The following is a 25,433-nucleotide window of genomic DNA, read 5'->3' as shown; positions in this document are numbered from 1 at the left end:
GTTCAGAGTTTCGTTTGTGATCTAATCAGTTCTCGATATGATTTCGGTTTGGTTCCGTTTCCGTTTCAATTACCGTTCCCGTTTGCGTTTCAAGAAAAATTTCCTTTAGGCCTTCAGTTGCTAAAATCGATTTGTTATTCCCTCCGACGCGTCCAGGTCTGAGCCACTTGTCCCACTTGTACAGCAGCAGCACCCATCGTCGAGTCTCAGTGGGATCCCAAGCGTATGTCCCTGCGTCGCCGCAGCTCATCAGCATCAACACGCACAGCAGCAGCACCAACAACAACATCATCAACACTATGCTCAGCACCCACACACCGGTTCGTTCGGTGGATCTCAACAGCTCCATGGAATTGGAGGAGGAGCCGGGGCCTGCGGACACGGAGGAGGAGGGGGAGCCTATGGGGGAGGAGGAGGAGGAGGAGTTGGTCGAGGAGGAAGCGGATTCGGACTTGACGGCATCTACCACCAATCGGGAGACTATGGTGGCAGCCTCAGTGGCGGGAGCATCGGCCTCGGGCTTGGCATCGGGCTCGGGCTTGGCCAGTGCCCATCGTCAGCAGCTTCGGTCACAGGAGTCCCAGTCGCAAACTGTCACCCCAGTCCATTATAGCAGTACGAACTATTCGATGTCTAAGCAGTGCATGCTGAACAACGCCAATGCCAACTCGACCGAAACGGAGACCGACAACATCATCTACACCGACATCAACGACATGGGCCACTACAAGTACCCGGACTTTCACAGCGCCGCCCACCAGGAGCACAAGATCTCGAACAGTGAGCACTTGAATCTCAACGAACGCAACGATATTTACGCCACGGTCAACCGCAAGGCCAAGTCCAAGACGCGCGAGAAGCACTTCAGCGACGAGTTCATCGACCAGTCCATTCTCCAGTACACCAGAGCCAAGCAAATGGGTCTCAGCCATGTGCCACTTCTGCAGCAGCCCAGCACTTCCGCCTACGCGGCCGCTGTCCAGGAGAGGAGCTATAACACCGGCAGTTACCAGTACCACAATGATCTCAATCACCCTTCCGAATCATCGTCCTCGTCCTACTTTGGCACGGGCTTCGGTACGAAAAGATACGGTCAAGGGGAGCGGGTGAAGCTGGCACAATCGGAGAACTACCTGACCCCCTCCGTGGACTCCCAAAGCTCCCGGCACACTCACTCGCTACCTCGGAACTCGGAGCTTTCTGGAGTGGATTCGGTGGACTCGTATGACAGTCACTACATTACACATCACTCGGTGGGCAACTTACCACCCGTACGCCAATCCTCTTCCTCAGAGAAACTCGAATACCACTTGACCCCGGGCAGTCTCTACTCGACAACCCAGTTCGTGAAGCCAGAAGAGGCCGCTGCCCATTATATGGACGATGAAGAGGAGGAAGATGAAGGCGAAGATGGAGAAAATATCTACGATCAGGTGGAGCGCGAGTCTTGGTTGAAGAGCAGCTCGTGCAAGGATCTGTTCGAACGATACAGCAGTACCTACTACGACCGGGAGCTGCCCAAGCCGATGACGGCTTTCGACAAGGAGTTCCTCTCCTCGAACCGCATCGACTCGCCGGTGACCCGGTACGACGATTCGCGACATTCTCTATACGTGACCAAGAACCACTCGATCGACGCGCACCAGGACTTCTCCCCACTTCCACAGAGCAAGGTGTACTCCTCCAGCTATCCGGGCAGCACCTACAACACCCAGGAGCACAAGCGTCAGCATGGCCATCACCTGGATTATTCCGGTTCGCAGGACGACATCTCCCAGGACAGCTATGAGCTTCTTGAGAAGTACGACATTGACTTCTTTGGAGGTCGCCATCGGTCTGAGGACCACATGCGCTCTTGCTCCCTCGACTCGGGCAACTACATACCCAGCGACGACGAGTCTGTATCGGAGGGACAGCAACAGCCCAAGTACCGCTCCGCCATCGACGTCAAGTCCAAGTCGGCGGCCGACATCATGAACGAGATCTGGGACGCCGAAGACCCGCGCTATCTGCCGCGTGAGAAGCTTTCGGTAAAGTCTGACGGTAATTTCTACAAGAAGATACAAGAGTCTCTGGCCCTAACACGCACCTCCAGCCAGGAGAGCCAGAGCGAGCTGTTCGAGACGAAGATTTCACGGAGTTCGGACTCCAGCAAAAAGTCCCGCGACAGTCTCTACCACACGGATAGCAAAAAGTCAAGGGAGACCACGAAGAGCAAGACCTCAGTGGCCTCTAGCCAGGACTCGAAGGAGTCCCTGGTGGGTGACTGCTTCGGCAGAAACTACGAGATGCCCACAACCACCGGCAAGAAGGTCAAGCAGTTTACCAAGAAAGAGCTCTACGAGAAGTTCGCCCAATCCAGTCAGGAGTCAAAGAGTGACTATTACGATGCAGTGGAAACCGGAGTGGAGCCGCCACCCGAAGGACTGTATTCGCGGCCCAAGGTGAAGAGCCATGATTGCCTTCTCTCGGACACTCACAGTTCCACAGCAAATAGCTCCTTCTATGACAGCAGGGACACCTATTCCACCTTCCCCAGCAACAAAAACCACAAGACCTCCAAGGTGCACTCCATCAGTCTGCAAAACGTTGAAATCGAACGAAACGCCAAGTCGTTTGGCAGCAAGTCCCCGGAGTCTGTGTCGACTCCCGCGTCGGGCAAACGATGCCGCGAGAAGGACATTCAAACTGGTGACTCTCTGGATAAGATGGCGCCCATGAAACGGGGAAATTCGCAATCCTGCAAGATCTCTGCTTTCCGCCGCCGATCCGACAGCGAGAATATCTTCAGCTTCGACCAGGACCGCATCGAGTGCATCCAAAAGTATACGAAACAATGGGAAGGCCAGCAGCAGAAGGACGAGAAGAGCAAGCAGAGTCCAGAGTATCCCCTCACACCGGAGCTTGTATCAGAGTTCGAGAAGCAGCAGGCACGTCTGATGGCTCACCAGAAAATCACCCGAAAGGAGGAGCTCATAGCCAAGACACACTTTGAGGAGTATAATCCCATTATGGTGCCACTGAACTACTCTTCCCATGCGACAGTGGAGCGCACCAAGAGTGACCCCAACTCACTGGCCAATCGTGCCCGCTTGGGGAGCAATTCCCGACGCCACGTACTTATGCATCAGAAGTCCATAGATCTGACGCCGGCTGATTCAAACTCCAGCGACGAGGACTACATGTACAAGCAGATTCCAAGTGCTCCTCCGCTCTGCAAGGCCCATGGCAACTTTGAGATCCCCAAGTGCTACGATGGAACTTCGTCTGCGCAACTAGCACAGGAGCTTCCAAAGACAGGGTTCGAGCTACCAAAGAGCTTCTTCCGGGATTACGAGAGACGGTTCACCAAAGTTCTCAAGGAGGACATCCCCTATGTGCTGCACAAGAGACACATCATGAACGGAACGGCACCCTCGCCCAGCGAGAAGAAACATAACAAGCCCAAGTCTCCAAAGTCACCCAAGTCACCAAAGTCCCCCAAATCGCCGAAATCGCCGAAATCTCCCAAGGCCAGTGTGGCCCTACCGGGAGCTGGTCCTGCTGACTTTCTTCCCGACATTCTGGACAGCCTGCTTCCCGCAGAAACGAAGGAGTTTCTGTTCACCCAGAACATTGACCTTTCGAAGGTCGATCCCATCACCTTGGAGATCGACAAGACGATTCCAATCATCCAGCTGTCATCGCCCAAGAGGGACATAACCAAGCAGATGGACGCCTGCACCCTGGAGAAACTGAACAAGAAACTAAGCCAGATCGAGAGTGATTCGGCCACTAGTTCCCGTACGGAGAGCATGCAGCAGCAAAAGCTGGAGCAGAAGCAGATGGAGCTCATCCAAAGCCTTCGCAAGGAGTTGCAGTTGAACGCACGAAAGGCCAACAAAACTCGAGTCATTCCCAAGACCAAATCCACTGGAAAGTCCAAGAAGGGAAAGACTCGCATTACTTCGTTCTCCTCCGATGATGAGAGCCTCGACTCGGATGACGTGTTTGGATCAGCGGAGGCTATTCCCGATCGTTTAGAGTTCTCGCCGCCGCAGTCACGCAAGGAAATCGAGTCGATCTTGCGCATCGAACAGAGTCGTCTCATTTCAGCTGCCTGGGGCCGTGGGCAGACGATGAGTTCCACGGAAATCGAGGGATCTCCGCCCCAATGCAGAAGGCTGGCGGAATTGGAGAGTCGCTATCATCCTCAAAAGTTGGACCCGCAGTACGCTAATGCTAGCGAACTACGGCGTATTTCAGAACGGTCTATTTCCATACCGTCTTCGGAGGATGAGCCGCATGTTCCGATGCGCGGCCGAATGGATGAGTGCACGAACGATTATCAGAGGAACGAGAACATCCCCTCGCCCATTCTGGAGCACGCCGAGTTCTTCCGCAGCAACGACGACATTTACGAGACTTGCCACGAGGAGAAGATCACCGGTTCTGACATCGACTATACGCTCAAGAAGCAGACGGCCAGCGGAGCCAAGTCCAAGGTGAAGCTGATTGAGGAGATCATCGACTCATCGATTGTCCTGCGCTCCAAAGGACACGCTCCCATCCTCTTTGCCCATGCTCGTCTGAATCTCTCAGAGGGGTCTGTCTCGCTGCAACGCCAGAAGGCCACCCAGCAACAATCTCCAACCACGGAGCGGCGCACGAAGAGTCTGGACACGCCGGTGATTTCGTTGCATCGCCTGCCCCCCATGAACGCATTCTCCTCGAAGGACGACACTGTGGGCTTTGAGGAGGAGGCTGAGATTCTTGAAGAGAAATCCTTGGAGCGGGCCAACCAGTCTGCCGCCCAGGATGACGACAACGCCGATAGCGTCCACTCGTGCGCAGGCTCCATTCCCACGCAGGGTAGTAACCAGACCAATGGCAGGGATTCGCTGATAAGCGCGATTACCATCGACAGTGAGGAAGCTGAGCTGCTCAACCAGTTGAAGTACATCGAGAAGATCGCTCTTCAAGGCGTCAAGATCAAGGATAAGAAGAAGTCCAAGATGAAGCTGAGAAGCGGAGACCACCTGATTCTGAATATACCCAAGTACCGATTCACGGACTGGTCACCTTACAGTTCGGCCAATAGCTCCCGCAAGACTTCTCCGGGCGTCTCGAGGGCCAGTAGCATCGAAAGCACCGGCAAGGGAAAACTGAAGACTTCTGAGCCTTTCAAAGGAAAAGTTTCTCGAAGCCGTCCAGAGTCGCGGCGCACCAGTGCAGATGATATCAAGGCTCGAGATGGAAGGGGCAGCAAAAAGTCGAGTCCAAAGGAACGCCCTCGCTCCATCGAAATGCGACGTCTGAGCAAGGACAAGAGCAAATCCCAGGAGGAGACCGAGGCGGACATAGCCAAGCGAAAGGAGCGCCAGCAGAAGCTGTACGAGTCGGCCATGAAGCAGACCATCACTATGCTGAGTCCTGTGAAAGACACTTTGCCAGCATTCCCCGCTCCCGAGGACAAGATTCTAGTAAAAACAGACGGCGACAAAATAATCATTGAAACGGAGTTCAAGTCCAAGGCAGAGGATCACGTCCTTATTGCCAAGAGCCCCAGAAAACTGGACAACTCGTTGGTGAAGTTCAGCCGCAGCTTTGATGAGGGACGCAGCCCCGACAAGCTGGACAAGGCCAACCGCAGCTTTGAGGATCGTAACAAGTCCTTCGAGGACTCCGAGAAGTCCGAGGCACTCGAGGACATGCTGATCAAGTCGCCGAAGAAGATTGCCAAGGCCCAAGAGGTGAAGCAGAGGATCGAAGGCAGTGTTGTTCACAAGAAAATTGATGGAAAGTCCAGCAGCCTGGAGAAACCAGCCGAGCATCACTATCTTGGTGCTGACGTCAAAGCCCGGAGTCTGGACGACAAGAAGAACGAGGCTAAGAAGAGCGAGGAGAAACCAGCACCAGCAGCCAGAAGTGCTGTCGGGGATCGCAGGATGTTTGCCCACCAATACCAAGTACAAGAGGTAGGTCTAACTCTAATTCTTTTGATCGTTTTCTTGACTAATCCATCTTTCCCGCAGCCCCTTCAGGAGGATATAGACATGCAGGCGGTGATTATGGAACGCCGATCCCTGGAGATTCTGAAGCGATCACTACCCTCCGAGGATGCCCGCGACAGCGAGGGCGGCATCAGCCGAAAAGCTTCCACCGCCGAGAGCCTGGACTCGTTCGTCTCCGTCGACAACAGCCACTCGCCGGCCAGTAAATCACCCGTTCCAGGATCCGGAGGAGGAGCTGAGGGCTACCCTCACCGAGTGCCAACCATCGAGTGCGAGGAGCCCTCCATCGAGGAGGACGATAACTCGCTCGAGAGACGACATCTTAGGGTTGGCCGGCAGGACACAAACCGCCTGAGCTTGGATCGCAGCCGCAGCGATGAGACGGGCTCCTGGATGACTGTGGAGTGCGATGAGTTCATCGGATCGGACACTTCCGAAAACGAACCGCGTACTCTGGAACCAGATCGAAATATTCTAGAGACTCAGGCCACCCTGGAAGATGCCAACCCCCTTGAGTACTCGAACTGCGCCACGCCTACCTCCGACCTGAATATTCTAGTAACACCGCCGAACGCCAGTCCTCAGATCGAGAAGTCCATTTTGGAGACCTTCGAGAAATACACCTCGGATAGCTCCAAGAAGAAGCACAGCTTGGACAAGCAGAGCGATCGCTCGAAGAGCTCAGATTCCTGGACCAGTGGGGAGAAAGATACCAGCCCTCAAAGACAACCAGATTCCAGCCTGTCGGTGGGCAAGGAAAAGAGCTCGGTGGAAGAGGAGTCGAGTGTCAGCTGCTCCATCGCCCGACCCCTCGGCATCTCCCAGGAGTTTGGCAACGAGGAGGCGCGGCAGTGCCATGAGTTAAAGCTGCGGATGCTTCAATTGGATGTCGGAAAAGAGGATATCTCGCCCACGGGCTCCAATAACCAGACGCCCACCAACGAGCCAAAGACGACGATGCTGAGCAGGAAGCCAAGCACACCAACTTTGGAGAAGCAGAGTCCCATAGATCTGGGAACCAGCACCGAGTCTTACCTGGACCCGATTGAGGAGCGCATCTCAAAGATCTTGGAGCGCGGAACTATACGGACAGAGGACAGCGAGTCGAGTTCAGGTGGTTCCCGGAAACCAGCCAGAATTGAAAAGCCAGCTAGAGCCAATGCGGGAAAGAAGCTGTCAGTGACCAGGGAACCTGGAAAATCGGGCAGCGATCGAAGTTCCCAGGAGTCCAAGTCCAGTTTCGATTCAAAAGGATCACTCAGTGTGGAGTCTCGAGGCTCCTTTGAGACGGAAAGCAGTTCTGGATCGTTGGGAGCTGCCCAAAGACGAGGGGACTTGGCGCAGAAGGAACAGCAGAGCACCTGGCGTCCGTTTCCTATTGAGAGTTCCAACAGCTCCAGCACAGACGATCCCTGGCACCATTTGGAGACGGACGGGGGATATGAGCGATATGATGCCCAAAATCCCTTGCGTGACTCCTCGGATAGTGACGTCAAAGAGGTCTCCCCAGACGAGCAAAAGGATGCCAGCGACACCAGTTACCAGGACGAGTTGAATGACTTCCCGGCCACGTTTGGCTATCCAGCAATGACAAGCAACTTGAGTGGAATTGGTGTGAATCCCACGGACATCATAGGCTACAGCACGGGCTTCACCTTGGGCAGGACCCTCTCAAGGATCTCGGAGCGCAGCACAGCCTCTGAGAAGTCTAGCATGGAGGACGATATCAGCAAGGCCTCCACCCACTCGGTGAGCATGCGGGACGAGTCCATAGGCTCCACGGATCATCAGCCCAGCTTGAGTTCCGATTCAAGGAGTAACACAAACTTGGCTTACATTTCGGATGCCGATCGGCGAACCTCAGCCGAAATGCCGGAAATTCCCTGCGATTCAGCCACCGGCGATCGTCTGTCCAGCTTTGGCAGTGCCAACGATCCAAAATCACCGACCATGGTCACCGGTCGCTTCTCTGTGACCCATGTGGATGAGCACACTGGAGAAGATGCAGACAGGCACACACTTATGTGCCTTTCGAACGCTGGCAGCCAGGATTCCGAGGACTGGCCCCTGCCAGAGATTCCCTTTGATCACGTTCCGATAAAACCAGCCGATTCCTTGTATGGAATGCCTGATCTGGACAAGCCCGTGCCGAAATCATTCTGCTGGAAGGCCAGCTTGGCGTTCCAACAGTCACAGGAATCGATCGACTGGCCTTCGCCTCCCTCCAGCACAGTTGGAGGCCCCGTCATTGTGGAAAACATCGAAACCTACTACGCGAGCGAAGCCCAGAGTGCCGATCAGGTGGTTCTGGATGAGGAAATGGCGATGGGACCGCCAGATGTGGCCAAAGTACTGCCCTACGAGGACACTGCCTACCTGATGTCAGCCGCCTTCGAGGATAAGGACTTTGGCAGCGAGCAACTGCAGCCAGATCCGGTCAGTTGCCTGAGCTCCACTTTGAGTGCAGCTTCCTGCTTGTCCTCGTCGCTGAATGTGTCCTGCACCACTTCCTCCACTCAAGCCACCGCTCGGGTGCAGCGCAAGAACTCCAGTCCCGAAGTGATCATGGCCCAACCCACAAGATCCCCGGCTCCCCGCAGTCCTCTTTCGGAGGAGGAGATGTTCTCCAGTGACGAAGTCTTTATGCCCGGAACCATCAAGGTGCAGCTGTCCCCGGATGCGCAGCTCCGAAAGCTCTCACGTGGCTCCAATAACTCCGATACTTCTATTGATGACATTCTGTCGGGCAGTGGCACCTACGACCAGACCACGGTGCGTAGGAATTATGAATCGCGGCTCAGCAGTGGAGGAGGAGCAGCTGGAGGCTGCAAGAAGTGTAGTCACTCCAGTCACTCAGAGGAGGAGACCAGCTCCATGGGAACCGACATTGACGGCACAGTGCGCATGGGCGGGATGGCCCAAAGGAAGTGTACCCACAGCTCCCACTCAGAAGACACGTCAATAGGTTTGAGCATCTCAGAGTGGTCTACCGGAACCAATACTGTCAGGCAGTATGCCAACCTCTCCGGCTCGGACAGCCTTTCGGCAGTGTCCACGCAGTCCTGCGCCAAAAGCGAGAAGTCAAATCAGACCAAGTCGAGCATCAGTTCCATCAACAAGTCGGCGGAGAGCCTGAACGAGGGCAGTGGAGGCAGTAGCTTCTCCCACAAGTTTAGTGGCGACAACGGCTCATCTGACGGATTGCGGTACGACATGCTTTCCAACTCGGACACCGATAAGCTGAGCGAGCCGACTTCCGCCACGCGAAGCGACGACACCACTCTGACTCTCACGGAGATGGCTCAGACCATTAGCGAGTGGTCCACCTCCAGCAGTCGCACTCTAGTCGGCGCTGCTCCTGGAGAGTATATGCCTCTGAAGCAATCTCGGGTGGGAACAAAGACCAGCCTCAGTTCTCCAAGTGAGGAGAAGCGCTGCTCACTGCCCCAGGTACATCGAAGAAGCGGCAGTAACGGCAATCAGGGAAGATCCAGCCAGGAACAGGTGGACCCCACCCCAGGGCCAGAGACCAGTGCCGCCGCTCGGAAACGCCGATCCCTAGAGATGATGTCCAAGCTGTACCAGAGCCAGGAAATATGCTCGGAGTCCGAGTCCCCGTTCGTGGAGCGGTTGTATGCCCACACCGAGAAGCTGACCGAACGCTATCAGAGCCAGGAGTTTGTGCCGCTCCACGGAGCCACATCCTCGACAGCTCCTGCACCCCAGCCAGCAGCAAAGCCGACGCAAGCCCAGCAGCCGCAGCAGGTGCGCCAGAAGCCGAGGGCGCCCCAACCACCTGTGGCCCCCAAGCCGTCGGTTACCAGACCCATCATGCAGGCCTTGCTGAACAAAATGAAGAAACCGGGCTTTGCGGAGGAGGCAGCCGCCGCTGCTGAAGCAGATGAACAAGTTAAAGCTAAGGGTCCAGCTCCTGCTCCGCCCCAAGCGGTGGTGAAGCCTCCGCCGCCACCCGTGCCCACTATACCACCCATAGTGACGCCCAGTGACCTGCCAGGGGAAGTGGTGGCTCCGCCTCCCAAGCCCCTGGCCAAGCACCACAGCTACGACGACAGGACGATGTCCAAGACGCAGATCCGCGAGTTCAAAACCACCAGCAAGCAGCTGCGACAGTCAAGCTCCTTCCACGAGCACATGCTCAGCAAGTCGCAACAGTCATCCCAGGAGCTCCCAATGCGGATCGACGAAGAACGGGATCCGCAATCCACATCCTCGGCCACTAACACCACCACCACCACCAACACCCTGAACAGCGAGAGCACAGAGCCCAACTCCCCGCAAATGCCGCAGAGGGCGGACAAGCTGGTTCGATGCTCGCCGTATTATTCCAGCAGCCTCAGCTCGGAGTCGCCCCCCAATCAGTTGATGCAAAAGCCGCCGAGGAAGGTGGCCAGTCAGCTGTGTGCCGGAGCTGTTGCCACAGCCTTGAAGAGTCCGCCGAGCGGAAACGACACGGACAGTTCCCTGGATGTGCGTGGTCAGGAGGCAAAGATGCGGAGCAGGGGCTACCGCAAGAAGCGGCAGTTGCCCGCCAAACGGATGAGGGCCAATCTGACGGCAGCTGCCCTGCTGGAGCAGGCGGAGAGCTCCGAGTGCTCGGAGGGCTACGTGCCAGAGATGGATTCTGGCAGCTCGGAGTATTCGTCCTGCCAGCGTGATGACCAGTATTTGGAATTCGATGAGGAACTGGAGCGGGATCAGGAGCAAACGGATGAGTACGACGACTATCCGCAGTACAGTGGCAAGTTCGAGAGCTTGGACATGAGCGACAACGTGGACGAGATGGGCTTCCCGCGGTACGACCGTCTAGGTCACATCACCAAGCCCATGTATCACCAGGCCCTTGCCATGGATCGTCCTGCTGTCGTCCAGGTTCCAGCTGCGGCCAATCATCCCATGCCACCGGCCACTGGACAGCCAGTGAAGCCAGCTCGCACCAAAAAGCGGCAGTTGAAGCGTGAAGACTCCATGGCGGCAGGAACTTCTGGAGGAATGGGGAGCGTTCCGGTGCAGCCGTACCATGGACGGAACTACTGCAATCCCGAGGAGAGCGAGTACGAAACTCGGGGTGGGGGTCTCTCTGATGAGATGGCCAATTCCAGCGAGGATAGCTGCAGCGGGTTCGGAGGGGAAGCCGGAGCAACTGGGTCTGGGACCATACGCCGTGGAGCGGCCAGAGGAAGTGGTCAAGATCAGCAGGCAGCGGGCGGAGGAGCTGCCGCTGGATCTGGGGCCCAATCTCGACAGCAGCTGCCCTATCCAGACTTCCTCTCCGACTACGAAACGGAACCCATTGAGTACGAGCGTTATGCCTGCGGTCTGGACATCCGCGTGGATCCGCCGCCCAAGTTCCACGACTCGGATGATCTGAGCGACCAGTAAGAGCATACATCCTCCGGAGAATAAGGATGGTGTAACCCAAGTACCCTTTGTATGCGCTTATCGAATGCAGCCTTTTGATTTGTTCCGTTGCCTTGGAAATTTTTAGAACAACTCTACGACTTTTACACATGATCCAAAGTACTTATAACCAACTTATTTGTAATTGAGACTGATTTACGACAAAGAACAAATCCGAAACGGGAGACCCACGAATCTTACAAGCTGCATACACAAAAGTATTGACACTATAGACAATTAAAAATCTCCTTGAAGCGTTAGAAAATCAAATCAAATTCAGATTAACAAATTTTAATCAAACATTAACAAACATAACAAATCAAATACCTTAAATAATCGAGATGGCAACTGATGTCGGTAGGTCGGAGTAGATCGATTTGCCCAAGAGCGGCATCTACATATATATGATAATGTTATAGATAAATTTAACATTCAAGAATATATATATATATATGGGGAATATTGAGCGGAAACGTTAAACGAGTTGAACAAATTTTAATGCACTGTTTAATCATCGAATAATGGAATACCAGATACATGAATACAAATGTTTAATTGTTATTTAGCTAATACAACACGAATCGAGACATAATGTTTAAGATTGCAGTTATTACATGAATATATTACACGATTCCTTCAAGTTGCCAAGACGACTCTTCCAAAGCACACCCAGGTTCTGTGTTTGGTCAGTATTGGTTGTCCTATCCAACTGAGTTCCAATCCAAGTGCCAAAGCCAGGCACACCTATATAACTATTTGCGGAACCACTATACACCTACGATCTAAGTCCAGTAATCTCAGTTGAAGATGCGACAAATCAGCCAATTGCTTTGAAACGCCAAGCCAAATGCATTTGGAGTTCCTCACCTCAGATCCTTGCTCTTGAATGTTCCCAACCAGGAGAACTCGGTGTAATCACAGTATATTGAAGCATTTACTCCATGCCACAAAGCGATTTTCTAGCCATATATGTATTTTATATAGCTCCCGGGCTATATGGGTTTTTAATTTTTATGCCAAACGTTTTAGACGCCAATTAAATATTTAAAAATTACTTACGAATCTCATAAGCGATCAAATGTTGTCTTAGCCATTAGTCCTACTTAGTACATGAATGTGCCAAATGGAAATCCCTATACCAAAAGTATTATACATCCATATATGTATGTATGTAGTGAGTAATTTTAATGAAAGAGCAAAAGGAATTAATCGAGACCCTGTTAAGTTTTAAATCCAATTGGAGGCCCATCTTCCTGCATGGGATGTGGGGATATTTGTTTGGTCTTTAAGTTTACGATGAATGGAAAGTATTTAAATGTTGTTAGAAAGTCTAAAAGAATGGGTAACTAAAGGAGGATTAGGCAATGTAAGGTTTGAAGAGCGTACAATAATTTCAGTAATTTAATCCAGATCAAAAGTATTCGAATCAAAATATCTCTATGATTTAAGCTAAAGATCGAAAATTGGTTGTTGTGAACCCAAAATGGAAATAAGTTAATCAAACAATTATTTTTAATTCGATGGACCCGGTTTTTTAGTTAGGGAAAACTATTTTTAATGGAAAGCGGTTCTTTTTAGTGGTATATAAAATCCCTCGAGTGCAAAACTAAATGTTTCTTTAAAATTAAAATGGTATTTACTTAGAAAACACGAATCACGAAATTACTAGCTGAATTTTAAAACAAGTTAAGACACAAAGGAACTAAAAAGGTCACATATTTCTTTGCAACACAAATGAATAATGAAATAACGTTTTATTTTAACGGATATCTTTTTCTCACAAGTTAAAAAATATTGAAAAACAGAAATGTGACAAAAGTCGAACAAAAAATAAAAACATGAAATGTACACGAGCAATCGATTTAACGAGCATTAAATTATAATTATATAGAAACGAAACTAAATAAATAAAACTTCATTAATCAAAAACATTAAGGAGTTTGGCATTATGCGAAGTAAATTCTTTTATATTATATTTATTTAATTATTTTATGCTTAATAGAATATTTAGTTAAATATTTGTAAGATATATAAGTTCTAAACATTAAGTTGTTTTAAAAGGAAATAATTTTTTTGTATACCTTTTTACTTCTTAACTATTTTTTTCCTTTTCATTTCTTTCATTTTTTCCATTATTATTTTTTTTCTGGACATTTCAGATGTTTATCATGGCATCAATGGAAACATGTCGCTGGACAGGCGCGGTGAGATCACCACTCCTCCGAATCGCTATGACCTCACCCTGGGATCGGATAAGTCCTCTTCTCTTTCCCGCTCCGAGGCCGGCACCTACGACGTCATCCAGGCAGAGATACAGCACGCGAAGCGCCAGGAACTGGCCACTGGTGTGGCCACCGCATCGCACCAAAATGGCCACAATGGAAACGGAAATGCCCATGGCCACCCAATGACCACCCAGCTGGACATCGAGGCGGAGGTGAAGAAGCGAAAGTGGCCCACCGAGCCCAGCTACTTCCTGGCCAAGGAGCTGTTGATGACGGAGCGCACATATAAAAAGGACCTGGATGTGCTGAACACCGCGTTTCGACAGGTTCTGAGTCTGGAGGATGTGGAGCAACTGCAGCCGCTTTTCGAGCTGCTCGACTCGCTGGCCCAGCACCACAATCTCTTCCTGCGAGACATCGAGCACCGCATGGTGTTGTGGGAGGGTCGTGGCGGACACGACGCCCATCGCATCGGCGATGTCATGATGAAACATATGGCAGCCCTGCCCATCTATGATGAATACGTGCAGACGCACCTAGACATCCTGCACTGCCTGAATGACATGTACGAGGGCGACGAGCGTTTCCGCCAGCTGTACAAGGAGTTTGAGCAGCAGAAGGTGTGCTACCTGCCGGTGGGTGAGCTCCTGCTGAAGCCCCTAAACCGCCTGTTGCACTACCAGCTGCTGTTGGAGAGGCTCTGTGACTACTATGCCGAGGAGCACATCGACTATGGCGACTGTCAGGCGGTGCACCACCTCTTGGTCCGCAGCACCAAGCAGATCCGTGCCCATCTGGCAGACTCAGCCAACTTTGTGGAGCTGTGCGAGTTGCAACGCGACATCAGCTTCGAGCAGCTTGTACAGCCCCATCGCCGGCTCATCCGCCAGGGCTGCCTGCTGAAGCACTCGAAACGCGGCTTGCAGCAGCGCATGTTTTTCCTGTTCTCGGACCTCCTTCTATACGGTTCCAAGTCGCCACTAGACCAGAGTTTCCGCATCCTAGGCCACGTTCCGGTACGGTCGCTCCTTACCGAAAATGCCGAGCACAACACCTTCTCGATCTTCGGGGGCCAGTGCGCCATTACGGTGAGTGCGGGCACCACCGCCGAGAAGACCCTCTGGCTGGCCGAACTCTCCAAGGCGGCGGCGGACATCAAGAACCGTCCGCCCAATATGCAGCTCCAGTTGACGACGCTCAAGAATTGCAGTAAGTATGCAGAGGCAGATTTAAAGGGCCAGGTCATAAGATGTTTGTGCCCTGAACTTGATTGGATTCTGAAATTTCGTGGGGTTTTCTTTTAACATTTCATTTATTTTCTTCACACTTTCGGCTGCCAAGAAAAGCAAGCTACTCGCCCTTGTAAGCAAAAAAATGTCCCCTGAATCCAAAGAATCATTTCCTACCTCGAGTAAACCCACTAATGTTTTGTTCATCCATGGCAGGCTCATCAGAGGAGGGTCTGGATCTGTTCGGCCTGACTAACGGCAACAACAGCAGCCTGAACAGCAGCGTGAACGGCGGTGGTCCTCTAACGCCACAGCAAATCCATCTCCAGCAGCAGCAGAAGACGCAGCCATCGCGCAGCAACACCGCCCTGCACGTTTGCTGGCATCGTGGCGCCACCGTTGGATTGGGCGACCACCTGATAGCCGCTGAGCACCAGCTATCCGGCTATCTGCTGCGAAAATTTAAAAACAGCTCCGGCTGGCAGAAGCTCTGGGTGGTGTTCACCTCCTTTTGTCTGTACTTCTACAAGAGCTACCAGGACGAGTTTGCACTGGCCAGCCTGCCCCTGCTGGGCTATACGGTGGGACCTCCTGGTCACCAGGATGCCGTGCAGAAGGAGTTCGTCTTTAAGCTCTCCTTCAAGAATCACGTATACTTCTTCCGGGCAGAGAGCGCTCACACATACAACAGGTAAGATGAAGTTTATAACAAAGCTATACAATTATTAAAACCACTTTTTTTTTGGATAGATGGCTGGAGGTCTTGCGCAGCACCACCCAAACCCAGGACTTTAAGAACATCCACAGCCATGCAGCTTTGGGAAACTGAGATGAAATACATTTTGATGGCTCCCCTATATAATTCTTGTGCAATTCCACGGAGGGATCACTCGAGCAACCAGACACGCATAGAGACGCCCTTTAGTATTTTATTTTTATACAACGTATACACCACAAATATTTCCATTTTATATATGTATGCTTACTCTGTCCTCAACCCTAAATATTCAATGTATCCTTTTTTATCCTTCAAAGGTAGCTGTACGATCCGTGTAAATAACTTGTATTTTGTCTTTTTTCTGTTTTGTTTATTTTTGAAATTATTGTAAACATCTTGTATTTGTGTCTTTCGATTTTTAAATAGAAAAAGTGCTTGCAATGGCAATGAAATTGATGAAAATATCTGCGGTATCAAAATTGTATTTTCACACGTAATTTATAGAATCATTTAATATTAAGAGTAAGTCATTAACTTTAATAGATTTTAAAAAATTAAAAACTAATAAAAATATTTTAACGAATAACGCAGAATTATGGAGGTTGTGGAAAACGACCAGAAAACGACTCGCCATTCTAGCTCATATTGTAGCATACTTACGGGGGTGGCTGCTGTTGCACTCACTATAATTCCCAACTGATTCAGCCCTCGGTCAGATGGAACGCCCGGCCGAGTGCCGGAGAAAGCATACTTACCTGGCGTAGAGGTTAACCGTGATCACGAAGGCGGTTCCTCCGGAGTGAGACTTGGCCATTGCACTTCGGCTGAGTTGACCTCTGCGATTATTCCTAATGTGAATAACTCGTGCGTGTAATTTTTGGTAGCCGGGAATGGCGTTCGCGCCGTCCCGACATAAATAATACATTTCATATATTATAAATTAAAAATATTAAGATTGAGAAAATTGAGTTCGTGTTGCAAATATGTATTTGCGTGTTCACTTGTGTTATAAATTTTTCGATGGTGGGGCTACAACGCAGTGAAAGCTTATTGTTGTTGCAGACCAATCCCAAGTTTCTACTCCCTCTTGTTGGTTGCTACTCCACATTCGTTGGGGTCGCTTTATCGCCCTCCTGTGGGTGCGGGCCTGCCTCTGCCGCCACTTTCCTCGGACCGGCGGAGAGCTGGGGTTGCTGCTGTAGCGACCCAATTGGGTTCCGGTTCGCAGAAGGTCAGCATGCCAGTAGGCGCCCAGTTGGTCGGCCGTCCTTGACCGCTGCTGCACTCCCGCTATCCTCAGCCCATGCCTTTGGGATAAACTTATACGACAAAGCCGAACATATGCGAAAAAAATATTTGGCAGTCATTCGATCTTTTCGTAAGAATAAAAACTGAGATTTAGTAATTTCCGGAAACATGAGTTACACGGGGTGTGTATTGTTCTGTGTTGCCAACTATTTTCTGGCCTCCAGATTTCTTCCTCCACTCTATGACTTTTTTACCAGTTGGCGATGGGTACAATAAATAAATTTTAAAAGAAAAAGCCTATTTCCAAATATTATTATTGTGGCCAAAAATTCTACATTCACACCTGATGTTGCCAGTTCCCCCCAGCCTTAAAAAAGGTGTTGTTAAAAATAGAATTTAATAAGATAGCATACATAGAAATTTCTGGAAACATGACACATTAGTTTCCCGGTTGTTCTTGACGGAAAAGGCGACCACGAGATTTAAAAACAATATTTGGTAACGTACCAGAAGAAACAATCCGCTAACTAAATCGGAACATTATTTCTCTAGGTTTGGAGACCCGCCGGACTTGCGGAGAGCTGTGGTAGAACGACCGAACCGGAGGTCGGCAGCCAGTAAAGCGCCCTTGCGCGTGACAAACTGCGTCTTTAGGTCGTTTGTTGGCCACCGCGGCTCCCAGCTGAGCATCCTACTCCTGTTACTGAACTCCTTGTTGTAAATAAACTTATTCAAAAGGCGGACGTGCTTGTATGAATAATGGTGGTTGGAGTCTCTTTTGGCTCAAGCCAAAAACTTACACTGGCCCCGCCCAATGTAGAAGCACAGCAAGCCTGAGAAGCCATTGCTTAAGGGGTTATATACCTTTTTTATTTTCAAAAAAACGAAAATTTTTTTAGTGGTTTATCTTGAAGAACAACTCCTTGAGAACATTCTCCCAAATTTTCATAGAGATTGCAGCAGTAGAAAAAAAGTTACAGCGCTCCTAATCGCACGCCTCGTTGCGGCTTTGAACGGAACTTGAAACTTTAAACGCGAATATCTCGAAATGGTGTTTCTTGAAAAATGACTTTGCGGTGACATGGATTGGCGGAAAACTACTGAACCGATTTACTTCAAATTTTTTTTAAAATGTTCGTAATGAAATTCTTCTGTGCTTGAACGATCGACTTTTCACGCGCAAACTTTTTTTTCGGCGAAATAAATTTTTTAGTGAAATTTCTAGAGACCAAAACGTTCATTTTTAGCATAAAACGCTGCCATATCCAAACAAAAACAAAAAATTTTAAAATCGATCGTTCAAGCACAAGAGATTACTCTAAACTAATGAAATATTTTTACTTTTATGGTTTAAGTTGACCTGTTTGACCTGGGGAACTGTCACCGCAAGGCTCTAAAAAAAAAAAGGCCTCTGAGGGAAACAGCCACCCCTTAAAAACTATTTAATATTTTTCCACCAAATTGTGCACAAACATTGTTAATAAAGTGTACTATCAAAAAATTAAAACATCCGTGTAATTAAATAATTGCTACATACCTAAAAAAAAATCCGAACTTTGCTCATTTTCTTCGACAAAGAAGGTAATATAACCCCTTAAATTAAATAGGCAAAGTCAAATATTTTCTAGTCAAATACAGAAACAGAATAATTTACTCTGATCTTAAGTTTTAAGTGACAATTTATTATTCAGTTGGGCCGAAATCCCGGCGGTACTGCAATACCGGGCCAACCCGCGACAGAGGTGGAGCAAGCTCCTAGCACTCCGTCAGATTCCAAAAATCAGTTTAACATTTGTTGTCCTCCAATGGAGGAACTATCAGATGTTAAGCTGATAAGAACAGATACTACACTTTGATCTTAGCCATGAGGCCGAGAAGCGATACCTGAACTAGCTAAGCAGTAGCCAGTTCATGCACGCGCGACTAGAACCGGTTGCGAATTACAACTTCAAGCGAACGAAAAGTACACATACATATTCGTGCGGCATACTTTGGGGGTTCAGGGTGTTCACAGTGGGTTCAGTGATAAGGGGTGTTTACGAAGAAAGGAAAGAGAGAGCTAAGCATCTGTGCGAAGGCATTATGTGAACTTTTTATGTTATATTTTATTCTTTATGTTTATTTTTAATTTTTAGTTGTATGCGAAATAAATCATTGCAGAAAACAATTGGCCCTTATGAATATTAGCTTTTTGCTTCGGCCAGCTTTGGTATTTGTATTATTAGTTGGCTAATAATAAGATTTATTGTTTAATGGTTCATCAAATGTTTGTTTCGAGTAAAATTATAATATTTTAAGTAGAATAATATAAATGTATAAATTTAAATTTTATTTGCTAATAGATCGTAGTGAACTACAATTATTATATGTTATATATATGAATTATTTAAATATTTTATATAAGTTATTACTATAAATTATATAATAATTTGTAAGGGCTTTCCGTAAGCACAGATCAGATTGGTTCGGAGTATACTCAACAATAGAAATCGGATGTTTGAGTTTAATTTTGAGTCTAAAGTTTAGATACATGGTTCATTCAGGCGATAAATATTTTTAATATTAAGTTGCCATATTTTAAAGAAATCTCTTTACCATTTTACATCATCTACCATTTTACATCACCTAATATGAACATACATTGTATGAAAATACAAAGTATAAAAAAGATTATCAATACTTTAATTCGCCGCATTTTAATTATGATGTCTGGACCCGGATTTTTTGTTGCTTGACCTAATTTAATTATTTTCTAGATGGCAATTGCATTTGGCACTTGGCGACAAGCAGATCAAAATTTGCGACTCGATAAGTACAGACCAGGCCAACGATAAGGAATTCTGACGCCAGATGCGCCGAAAAACAGAAAAAGAAAAACAGATGGTGCGACTGGCACCTGTAGATACACCCGTGACCCTGAACCTGCGCCCCAACTGCACCAAGGTATCAACACTGGATCCGAGCTCCTAGGTATTGCTCGGAGGGTATAAAATCGCTCCGTTGTAGGTGGAAAAGCAACAGTCTTTAGGCATTGGATCCACTGAGTGAATCTGATCCGGAGCAGTTGGAAGTCTAGAGTCCCTGAAGAAGTAGTCAACATGAAGATTGCCATCGCATTGCTGGCCTGCCTGGGCCTGGTCGCTGCGGCCAGTTTCCACAAGATGCACGAGGTTAAGATCGCCGACAAGTCCTTCCTTGCCAATCAGAAGTTTCTTTTCGAGATTGTCTACCGTGTTGAGGATCCCCTGATGTTCGAGGAGTACATCAAGATGGGAGAAGCCTTCGAGTTTAACGAGTCCAATTACATGGTGAGCCTTTTAAAATTCTTTCATAGACGAAAATTTCTAAAGATTTGAAATACTTTCAATGTGGCAGCATTTCGATAAGTACATGAAGACCTTCTACGAGGCCTACAAGGTTGGAGCCCTCCTTCCTAAGGGTGAATTCTTTGGAGCTTTAGTGACGTCGCACGCCAAGCAGGCTCGCGGCTTGTTCAACTTCTTCTACTATGCCAAGGACTGGGAGACCTTCATGCACAACGTGGCCTGGGCCCGCATGCACGTCAACGAGGGCATGTTCGTCTACGCCCTGACCCTGGCCGTGATCCACCGCGAGGACTTCCACGGATTGATGCTCCCATCGATCTACGAGATCTTCCCTCAGTTCTTCTTCAACAGCAAGTTCGTGTACGAGGCCGAGAAGTTCGACTACGAGATGTGGATGAAGATGACCATGTACGAGAAGGAGTACATGGACGTCTACTACAAGAACCATGCCCACGGCTATGGCTACGGAAACATGTACCAGAGCAGCGACTACATGTACATGAAGGACTTCAAGATGTGGCAGTGGTGGAAACTGATGGGTCTGGGAGAGCACTGGTACAGCGAGGACAAGTACATTCTGCGTGAGAACATCTACGAATTCAACCAGGACAGCAAGTGGCTCTCGATGATGAAGGACGTCAAGGTCTGGTGGATGCCCGTCGACTACACCCGCGACCTCAACATGTACAACGAGGAGTCGATGCTCTCCTACTTCACTGAGGATCTCGGCTGGAATGCCTATTGGTACTACCTGAACATGGACTACTCCTTCTTCCTCGACGGCACCACATTCGACCTGAAGAACGACCGCCGCGGTGAGTGGTGGCTGTACAACGTGCACCAGCTGCTGAGCCGTTACTACATGGAGCGTCTGTCGCACGGATTCGGCGCCATCCCCGAATTCTCCTGGTACCACCAAATCGAAATGGGCTACGATCCCCAGATGATCTACTACAATGGCATCGGCTACAGCTACCGCAAGAACTACTACGAGATGGAGACCTACGGCAACTTCGAGATGCTCGACAAAATCACCAGCTTCATGAAGCGCATTCAGATGATCGTCGACATGGGCTACTACAAGACCATGGACGGGCACATGATTGACCTCCGCAAACCCGAGTCTATCGAGTACATCGGAAACATGATGCAGGGCAACGTGGATGCCATGGACAAGATGTTCTTCCAGTTCTGGTACATGCTCGCCCATATGTACTTCGCCGACGTCGACTTCCACCAGATGGAGGTCTACCCCAACGTCATGCTCAACTTCGAGACCATGATGCGCGACCCCATGTACTACATGTTCTACAAGTCGATCGCCCAGGTCTACTTCAAGTTCATGCACTACCTGCCCAAGTACACCAAGGAGCAGCTGCTGATGCCTGGAGTCTCCATGAAGCACGTGGAAGTCAGCGAGCTGACCACCTACTTCGATCTGGTGGACTTTGACGTGACCAACATGCTCAACGACAAGATGGTCTTCCACGATGGCAAGTTCGTGTGGGACAAGTCTCTCTATGCCCGTCAGATGCGTCTGAACCACAAGCCCTTCTCCTACACTTACACCATCGAGTCCGACAAGGTCGAGAAGGTGGTTGTGCGTGCCTACCTGGGACCCAAATTCGACGAGTTCGGAAAGATCATCTCCCTGGCGGAGAACCGCATGAACTTTATGGAAATTGACGAGTTCTTCTACGAGCTGAAGGCTGGCACCAACATGATCAAGCGCAACTCTAACGAATTCTACTGGACCGTCAAGGACCGCACCACCTACACCGAACTGTACTACTATGTGATGATGGCCTTCGACGGAAAGTACGACTTCCCTCTGGACATCAGTGAGCCCCACTGTGGCTTCCCCGACCGTCTCGTCCTGCCCATGGGCTGGAAGAAGGGTATGCCCATGCAGATGTTCTTCATGGTGATGCCATACTCCGCCCCGACTCACGAGCAGTTCTCCACCTTCGACTACACCTACTCCTGTGGTATCGGATCGGGAGCCCGCTTCGTCGATAACATGCCCTTCGGCTATCCCTTCGACCGCGAGATCGATGAATACGAGTTCTTCGTCCCCAACATGTACTTCAAGGATGTGATGATCTACCACGCCGACACCATGGAGCCTTACTACAAGTACAAGGGTTACTCCAACTACGGACATTTCGACTACACCTTCTTCAGCGACTACTACACCAAGTACTTCAAGTTTTAGGTCTCCTCGTTGTCCCGAAAAAAGACTTAATCACGGTACGAACCCCATTGAGTGGATGCATTTATGACTTTAGTCTTAAGTTGAGCAAAAAGTAAAATAAACTTTCGAAAATCCAAAGAAATGTTTTAGCTGCTTCCTTTTTTCAGGAGTTGATAATGGAAAAAGATTTCAAACAAAAATGGGATTAAAATTCCAAACTGGTTCTGTCTACAGACACAGGAAAACCCCTGTAGAGAGCCGAAGAAAGCATACTTACCTGGCGTAGAGGTTAACCGTGATCACGAAGGCGGTTCCTCCGGAGTGAGACTTGGCCATTGCACCTCGGTTGAGTTGACCTCTGCGATTATTCCTAATGTGAATAACTCGTGCGTGTAATTTTTGGTAGCCGGGAATGGCGTTCGCGCCGTCCCGACATATAAAATACATTTTAAATTCTCTCCCATCTATTAACAAATCAGTTTCCAAGTAACAAATTTCAAAAAATCCCTAATCTAATTCCAAGGAAAAACCTGAATTCGGTGAAGAAGATACATCTTTGTTGTATCGATTTATTTGAGAACACCTATTTTCTTAGTAAGTTTCTATGGAATGAGATTATCCTTTGCAAAATTACTCAAGCGGGTTCAAAATCTCCAGGCATAATTTATTACCTACCCTTTTGGGGTCGGTCGGTCCCCTGATCCAAAGTCAAGAACAAACATAGTTTTCGCGTTACTGAACCTAATTCATTTTAATAAATATTCAACTTTTGGGTTAAAAGCGAATTAATATACTTTATAAATTTTATAAATTAAAGTGAATTAAATATACGCGATATAGCCATAAAATTAGAAATATTAAGAGATTAATTATTTTTATTAATTCTTATGTAAATATTTGAACTCATTCATTCTAATATACATATGTAGCTTTTCAAAGGATTTATGATCATCATTATTGTCTTCAATTTTAATGTCAGGAAGCAAGCAATAGGGCTCTTTAAACTATTTTCACTCCATAAATGATGATGGATGAAAGGTATACTAGGTATAGCCTCGAAACTACCCCTAGATACCTATTTCAACGAAAGATATACTTTTTTTTGTAATTCTCAACCAGTTTAAGCCGTAGAAATATTGACTCGTTGCTTCCTTCCATTCTCAGGTATCGCTTCTCGGCCTTATGGCTAAGATCAAAGTGTAGTATCTGTTCTTATCAGCTTAACATCTGATAGTTCCTCCATTGGAGGACAACAAATGTTAAACTGATTTTTGGAATCTGACGGAGTGCTAGGAGCTTGCTCCACCTCTGTCGCGGGTTGGCCCGGTATTGCAGTACCGCCGGGATTTCGGCCCAACATCAATAATAAATTGTCATTAGAAAGTTTTAAAAAACATAGATTCAAACATTTAAAAAATGCAGGAGAAGGAAAAAGTGATTCACAGCGATGCCTACATCTTTGCCGATTCTTCAGCGGAATACCTTAATTGTACGAATTGAATTGTGCGTAGATTCTCCACCAATCTGCATTAAAATCCTGAAAAAAAATATTTTTTATATCTTTTGTCCGGTTTTCGTGATTGGGATCCCTTGAAAATGGGATTTTCCCCTATAGGGTCCATAGTGATGGGTATATCTTCCCCAATTTTCATCCGATTCTCAAGCGGAGTACCTTAAAGGATTTATAGAACGTTTCTCCACCATTCTGCATCAAAATCCTGAGACAAAATATTTTTTAGATTTTTTGTCCAATTTTCGTGATGGGATCCCTTGAAAATGGGGTTTTCCCCTTTAGGGACCACAGTGATGGCTATATCTTCCCCAATTCTCATCGGATTCTCAAGCGGAGTACCTTAAACGATTTATGGATCGATTCTCCACCATTCTGCATCAAAATCCTGAGACAAAATATTTTTTAGATTTTTTGTCCAATTTTCGTGATGGGATCCCTTGAAAATGGGGTTTTCCCCTTTAGGGACCACAGTGATGGCTATATCTTCCCCAATTCTCATCGGATTCTCAAGCGGAGTACCTTAAACGATTTGTGGATCGATTCTCCACCATTCTGCATCAAAATCCTGAGACAAAATATTTTTTAGATTTTTCGTCCATTTTTCGTGATGGGATCCCTTGATAATGGGGTTTTCCCCTATAGGATCCACAGTGATGGGTATATCTTCCCCAATTTTCATCCGATTCTCAAGCGGAGCACCTTAAACGATTTCTAGATCGATTCTCAACCATTCTGCATTAAAATCCCGAGACAAAATATTTTTTAGATTTTTTGTCCAATTCCGCGATGGGATCCCTTGAAAATGGGGTTTTCCCCTATAGGGTCCACAGTGATGGCTATATCTTCCCCAATTTTCATCCGATTCTTAAGCGGAGTACCTTAAACGATTTCTAGATCGATTCTCCACCATTCTGCATCAAAATCCTGAGACAAAATATTTTTTAGATTTTTCGTCCATTTTTCGTGATGGGATCCCTTGATAATGGGGTTTTCCCCTATAGTGTCCACAGTGATGGGTATATCTTCCCCAATTTTCATCCGATTCTCAAGCGGAGTACCTTAAACGATTTCTAGATCAATTCTCAACCATTCTGCATTAAAATCCCGAGACAAAATATTTTTTAGATTTTTTGTCCAATTCCGCGATGGGATCCCTTGAAAATGGGGTTTTCCCCTATAGGGTCCACAGTGATGGCTATATCTTCCCCAATTTTCATCCGATTCTTAAGCGGAGTACCTTAAACGATTTCTAGATCGATTCTCCACCATTCTGCATCAAAATCCTGAGACAAAATATTTTTTAGATTTTTCGTCCATTTTTCGTGATGGGATCCCTTGATAATGGGGTTTTCCCCTATAGGATCCACAGTGATGGGTATATCTTCCCCAATTTTCATCCGATTCTCAAGCGGAGCACCTTAAACGATTTCTAGATCGATTCTCAACCATTCTGCATTAAAATCCCGAGACAAAATATTTTTTAGATTTTTTGTCCAATTCCGCGATGGGATCCCTTGAAAATGGGGTTTTCCCCTATAGGGTCCACAGTGATGGCTATATCTTCCCCAA

General features: G+C 48.3%; 2 protein-coding genes and 4 non-coding genes across 11 annotated transcripts in view; 5 read left to right on the top strand and 1 right to left on the bottom strand.

Annotated features, from left to right (window-relative positions):
- Cdep (Chondrocyte-derived ezrin-like domain containing protein) overlaps positions 1–16,169 on the top strand; it is a 33,605-nt gene extending 17,436 nt beyond the window's left edge. For 2 of the 6 annotated variants that reach the window (XM_017237304.3, XM_070280733.1), the window contains exons 11-12: positions 157–5,957; positions 6,015–13,327. In XM_017237304.3, the coding sequence (XP_017092793.2) occupies positions 157–5,957; positions 6,015–11,393 (11,180 nt within the window). In that variant the 3' untranslated portion in view covers positions 11,394–13,327. Of the gene's footprint in view, positions 1–156; positions 5,958–6,014; positions 13,356–13,570; positions 14,846–15,081; positions 15,557–15,615 lie in introns of those variants that run through there. The other 4 variants (XM_070280736.1, XM_070280735.1, XM_070280738.1 and 1 more) reach the window with 4 other exon arrangements.
- A 161-nt stretch (positions 16,170–16,330) lies between these two features.
- LOC122321662 (U1 spliceosomal RNA) lies at positions 16,331–16,495 on the top strand. Its single transcript, XR_006246191.1, has one exon. It is a non-coding gene; the product is annotated as a U1 spliceosomal RNA (small nuclear RNA).
- Positions 16,496–18,517: 2,022 nt separating this feature from the next.
- On the bottom strand, positions 18,518–18,713 carry LOC108122602 (U2 spliceosomal RNA). The gene has a single exon (XR_006246199.1). It is a non-coding gene; the product is annotated as a U2 spliceosomal RNA (small nuclear RNA).
- Positions 18,714–19,855: 1,142 nt separating this feature from the next.
- On the top strand, positions 19,856–22,493 carry LOC108122569 (larval serum protein 1 beta chain). The gene is made up of 2 exons (XM_017237198.3): positions 19,856–20,139; positions 20,207–22,493. The coding sequence occupies exons 1-2, from the start codon at positions 19,930–19,932 to the stop codon at positions 22,370–22,372; spliced, it is 2,376 nt and encodes a 791-aa protein (XP_017092687.2). The 5' UTR covers positions 19,856–19,929; the 3' UTR covers positions 22,373–22,493.
- Positions 22,494–22,620: 127 nt separating this feature from the next.
- LOC122321664 (U1 spliceosomal RNA) lies at positions 22,621–22,785 on the top strand. Its single transcript, XR_006246193.1, has one exon. It is a non-coding gene; the product is annotated as a U1 spliceosomal RNA (small nuclear RNA).
- Positions 22,786–23,517: 732 nt separating this feature from the next.
- On the top strand, positions 23,518–23,713 carry LOC122321667 (U2 spliceosomal RNA). Its single transcript, XR_006246196.1, has one exon. It is a non-coding gene; the product is annotated as a U2 spliceosomal RNA (small nuclear RNA).
- Positions 23,714–25,433: the final 1,720 nt, after the last annotated feature.

The sequence above is a fragment of the Drosophila bipectinata genome, chromosome 3R (assembly GCF_030179905.1).
Source record: "Drosophila bipectinata strain 14024-0381.07 chromosome 3R, DbipHiC1v2, whole genome shotgun sequence".
In the NCBI taxonomy this organism is placed as follows: Eukaryota; Metazoa; Arthropoda; class Insecta; order Diptera; family Drosophilidae; genus Drosophila; species Drosophila bipectinata.
This window is presented reverse-complemented; position numbering and strand designations above follow the sequence as displayed.